Genomic DNA, 5,903 nt, shown 5'->3' on the forward strand with positions numbered 1-5,903 from the left:
TACAATAAAGCTCTACCAAAGATTACAAAGACTCACCCTTTATATAGGGTCAAACATCTTAGACAAAGTCAAAGTCAAATTGCCTATGAAAAGTCAAACACGGTGACTTTTATACAATTATAGACAAAATTAACTTTCAAGACGAATACAATTTATCACTGATTTTCAGTCCTAACACTCTTATAGGACAACAAGTGTCCGGATACAACTCTCAACGGTCAACACAATGTCCGGACTTACCCTTATTGGAAAACAGTATCCGGACATACTCAGCCGAAAACTCCTATCTAGACAACACATAACACCCAAAACCTCTCATCGGTTAAAGCTTTGGCCGATAAGGACCCTTCTCGGAAGGTACTTGTCCGGATAGCCTTTACCGGTCAATAAAGATCAACAAAAACCTAGATACAACATATTCGAAATATACATCATCATTTCAAAGTTACAAAACCAGTAATCGAACCATATTCAAAGGTTGTTTTTAATAAACACTCACCTCAGACTTTGAATTTGATAGAAGAAAACTTTGATACTTTGAATCTGCTTTAGGTTCCAAAAATTCACTTTTCAAAGTTTTAGCAAGCAAATCCCACAGAAAACTCTCTCAATTTTATTCCAAAAATGGCAAGAAGCTTGCCCTCTTCCCAACACTTCCCTTTTATACCTTCCTTAAAAAGAAGGTGGTCATAGAAAGAATTATAAAGATTCTTTTCCTGAACACCCCAACACCCATGCATAGAATATGCATGGACACACATCCATACTCACAATCTCATATGTATGCACATATATAAAAAAAACTACATACATTTCCATGCATACATACATAATCATATTTTTCCATGCATGAGAATATACACACTTACATATAATCTCATGTAAGCATGTTTCCACATGACCCATTATAACAATTAGTCAGATATTCATGTGATCATGTAATCAAGTAATCACATAACAATTATCTCAGGTGATAACCAGAACCATGTTATCACATTATCCACCTCTCAAAAGAATTTCGTCCCAGAATTCATTCAATCAAATAACCACGGATATTCGGTTCTCATTTCGGATTCCAACTCCCAAGTTACCTCTGAACCTTTGTGAAAATGCCACTGAACGTTTACCAGATTGATTTTCTTGTTTCGCAGTACTTTGGTTTTCCGATCAGTTATAGCTTCTTGTGTGTCTACAAAGTTCAATTTACTTTCTACTCTTACTTTTGGTAATGGCACTGCCAGGCTCGGATCCGCCAAATACTTCTTTAGATTGATGCATCACTGTAGACCATGAAATCTTCTAATCCCTTTGGCAAAGACAAAACCGGAGCGCTGCAAAGACGATAGTTTAACAATTGGAAAGCTATTTGTTGATCTTATTCCTACTGAAACTTAATATTTTTCCGAGTCAACTTTGTCAACGGTACTGCATATTTAGAGAAATCCTGAATAAATTTGCGGTAGTAACCTGCTAATCCCAGAAAACTACGGACTTCAGAATGAGTTTTCGGTGCATCCCATTTCTCTACCGCTTCAATCTTAGCAGGATCAACTTTCACTCCTGCTTCAGATATGACATGACCAGAAAATGTACTTCTCTTAACCAGAACTCACATTTGGAAAATTTTGCATACAACTTTTCTTTCTTTAAAAGTTCAAGAATCCGACAAAGGTGTTCAACATGCTCTTCTTCAGATTTCGAGTTGAATATCGTTGATAAACACAATAACGAAGTTATGAAGATATTCACTACATACTTGGTTCATCAGATTTATGAAAGCTGCAGGAGCATTGGTTAAACCAAAAGGCATAACCAAAAACTCATGATTCCCATATTGAGTTTGGAAAGCAGTCTTAGCAACATCTTCTTCTCTGACTTTTAACTGATGGTATCTCGACCGCAAATCGATTTTTTGAAAAGTAATTGGCTCCCGCTAGTTGATCAAATAAATCATCGATTCTTGGTAGATGATACTTATTTTCTTAATTGTTAGCTTGTTCAATTCCCAATAATCAATACACATCTGCATTGATCCATCCTTCTTCTTGACAAACAGAACTGGAGCACCCCAAGATGAAATACTTGGTCTTATAAAACCTTTGTCAAGAAGATCCTTCAACTGAGTAACCAACTATTTCAATTCTGATGGCGCTAATCGATACGGTGCTCTAGCCACTGGTGCTGCCCTGGGTACCAGATCAATTTTGAACTCGATAGATCTATCAGGCGGTAGACCGGTCAAATCTTCCAAAAAGACTTCTGGATAGTCACAGACAACCGGAATTGACTCTTGATTGCCTTTTTCTTTCTTTGAATCTATCACAGAAGCTAGATAACCCTGACATCTTTTCTCAATACATTTTCGGGCTTTCAACACTGATAACAAGTTGGTATGGTGATCCTGCTGATCACCATAAATAACAATTGGTCTTTTCTCCGGCAAATCAATAATGATAATTTTCTTTGTATACAAAATACTGGCCCGATTTTCTGCTAACCAATCAATTCCCACTACAACGTCGAATTCTTTCATCGGCATAGGAAATAATTGGATCGACAGCCCACACCCTTCAATTTCAATTATACAATCAATAAACAGATAGATAATAGACACACAACTATTAGCGGTATCAACCACTAATGTATGATTAAGGGGCATAGAATTTATGTATGCACAATTAGCAAATGATGGTGATATGAAAGAAAAGTTCACACCAGAATCAGATAGCACTTTAGCATATACGGAATTTACAAGAAAAAGTACCTGTTACCACATTTGGTGTTGTTTCGGCCTTACTTTTTGTCATCTGAAATGATCGGCCCCGCACCCCACTCTGTCCTCCCCTCAGTGCACTAGGCCTGCCACGATTACTTGAGGTATTTCCTCCCATGGTTAATCGGGGAACTCTCAACTATGGACAGTTTGGTCGAATATGATCGGGCGAATTGCACTGAAAACATCTTTTAGGTATTGTGCAATCCATCGATAGATGAATTGACTCACTACACCGATAACATCTCTTCAGATCAGGTTGACAATTTTCTTGATGCACCTGTTGACATCGCGAACACGTTTTAACAGTTGGTTGTTGAGGAGGTCAGTTATCCGTTTTTATGAATTTGGGTCTTCAGAAATTGGTTGAAGATCCCTCCCACCTTCGTTTATCTACTACTTTTTCTTCACCCTACCAGTTCTTGTTTCTCTTCGTTACCTCGGCATCATTCACAGCTAGATAAAAGGTAGCATGATCCATTGCAATTACAAATTCCCTAATAGAGGGTTTCAAACCCCAAATGTACCTTTCTACCTTTATGGATTCAGAGGAAACATAATGTTCTACAACTCGGGAATATTCTATAAACTTTCTGTATACTCCCACACAAATTTGTAACCTTGCTTCAACTTCAAAAAATCTTATTCCATTTCCCTCACTGCAGTATTAGGACAAAATTGATTTTTAAATCTGATCACAAACTCCTCCCAAAACATAGTTTGCATAATATTTGGCTGAGTCGCTGATTTCACATCCCACCAATATAAAGCGTTAGATTTTAACATAGAGACTGCAAATCTAACCTTATCCTCCTCAGAACACCTACTGGTGTTATACACCGATTCAATTTCCTTTATCCAGCACATTGCCTTTACTGGATCTCTTTCTCTTGAAAATGTTGGGGGTTTACATGTTAGAAACATTTTTTATGTCCCCCCTCTATTACTGCTTGCTGATGAAGCTGGAGAATTCATTCCAACTCGTTCAGTTTCCACTCTGGCTGGTAATCCCATGATAGATACCAGAATTTCTCTTAGTTTACCCATTTATTTAACCAAAACATCCCTGGTTATATATTATGGTTGAGACCTATGCTCTTGATTGATATTTCCCGAAATGGATTCCCCTTAATTGGGATGAACCTTCGTTTGACTTCTTCCTTGAACCTGACTCCTCCCTTGGCCTCTACCCCGGGTTCTTCCCCTGCCTCGACTCTCAGAAATATTAGTTGGAGCATTACCGGAAGATTCTTCTCTTTCTTCGGGATTGGGGCGAACAATACTTTCAGATCTTCTAGATCGACTGGACATCTATAGATATTTTAATATTAAATATCATGTGTTCACATTTCCAAATATAATAAGGTGTCCGAGTATAGATATGTACCTGTAAATTCATAATTACATTGGCCATTTGTAATTAGAATTTCCCTTACATACTACCCTCTTTAACCTATTATATTTATTCGCAGTGATACTATCTATTTCCGGGACCCCTTAATATGCAAATAACAGTTTAAGTCTAGACATCATGCTTTGAATACCTAAATCCCTTAAACTCAGGCTCTGATACCACCTTCTGTAACACCCCTTACTCCATATTTACATATAACATATATATTTCATATAAAAGAAATATAGATTACACCATATAGGTCCCACTAGTACAAGGGTTCAATATGTACAAAATTTACATATGAAAAATTCCAAAAGAATATCCTTACACTATCACATGTATAGCAACATGTATCTTCAAAATATACAGAAAACAGACTGATCTTAAAAAAGATAGATAATACATAAGAAAAATAATTATATTATCCCCTTCCCTTTAATATCTCGATACCCCAAAGTTCCTGCAATGCACATTTTCAAAATACAAAAATGAGGGTTAGACCGGGAGGTCTAATGAGGAAATCCCTTTTTTGCAAATGCAGGGTGAAGATCACCAAAATCTAGTAAACCATATTTTCTATAAAGATAAATATATTTTAGCAACGACATGATATATGTTTGTTAGCCAAAATATATAAATCAATAGATTGCTTCACATACAACACATATGGAATTCCTCGAAACTCAGAATCCCTTTATAGAATTACCCTAAAGTCTTCTGGCACAACGAACCAGAGCTCCTCTGCCCTTGATAACCAGAGCCTCTGGCTCTACTGACGAGAGCCTCTACATTCAAACGAAACAACACTCAACCAGAGACCCTTTGGATTAACAGAGTCTCTGGTCCAGAAAGGACGTACCTTAGCTTTAAAAGACAAATAAGCTAGAATCAGAGCTCCTCTAGTTCTTTGCTCTGTTTATTTATATTTTTGGAGTAAAGATTTAGTTTTAAAAGACAGAACTCTGATACATAGTTCAAACACAAACAGAGCTTCTATATAATACATACAGAACTTTTGGTTCATAAACTTCCCAAAACATTTTAAAGTCTTTCCATATGACTAGAGGACCTCTGGTCCTTCTAAAAGACCAACCAGAGCCTCTCTACATCATTTTCATACTTGTTCAAACTTGATAGGAATCATTTAGAAATCATAGGCAATTAATGCCTCTGGTTATAAATCGTTTTTCCCATTCTCAATAACATCAAAGTAATTATTTCTAAAGAGAACAATACCTTCAAATCATCAGGTCACAAAGAAATGATGATTTAGAATTATTGTATCTGATAGTGATAATAACAAGAGTTATAATATTAACCACACCAGAAATTTCCACCCTTATATCCATAGGTACACCTCTCCTTGATATGTCACCCTTATTTCTTCTTTAAAACGGGGTTCCATACCAGAACAGACTTACGTCACCACGTCTACCCAATACCCAGTTCCAAGCCAAAACAGACATATATCACCACGTTCGGGGGAACTATTTAAAACAAAGTTTCAAACCAGAACAGACTTATGTCACCACGTCTAAAAGAAACATTTAATATCTTTTCCAATTTATCAAAAAGATATAAAATACTCTTTTAACAATACAACAGATTAAGCAGATATTGTGAAATCCCATCTTTACATAAATCAAAGTTTAGTTATATCTTATTCACCGATCAATTATGTACGGACAACTCTGTCTGGACAAGCTTATCCGGACAACCTTAGTCGGACACCCC

At 36.5% G+C, this 5,903-nt stretch overlaps 1 protein-coding gene across 1 annotated transcript; it reads right to left on the bottom strand.

Moving 5' to 3' along the window:
* Positions 1-2,131: 2,131 nt before the first annotated feature.
* On the bottom strand, positions 2,132-2,891 carry LOC112502702. The gene is made up of 2 exons (XM_025106682.1): positions 2,765-2,891; positions 2,132-2,568 (listed from the first exon to the last, which is right to left on the bottom strand). The coding sequence occupies exons 1-2, from the start codon at positions 2,889-2,891 to the stop codon at positions 2,132-2,134; spliced, it is 564 nt and encodes a 187-aa protein (XP_024962450.1).
* Between the last annotated feature and the right edge of the window lie 3,012 nt (positions 2,892-5,903).

Source organism: Cynara cardunculus, unplaced genomic scaffold, assembly GCF_001531365.2.
Source record: "Cynara cardunculus var. scolymus isolate 2C unplaced genomic scaffold, CcrdV1 Un_Scaffold_1796, whole genome shotgun sequence".
Taxonomy (NCBI): domain Eukaryota; kingdom Viridiplantae; phylum Streptophyta; class Magnoliopsida; order Asterales; family Asteraceae; genus Cynara; species Cynara cardunculus.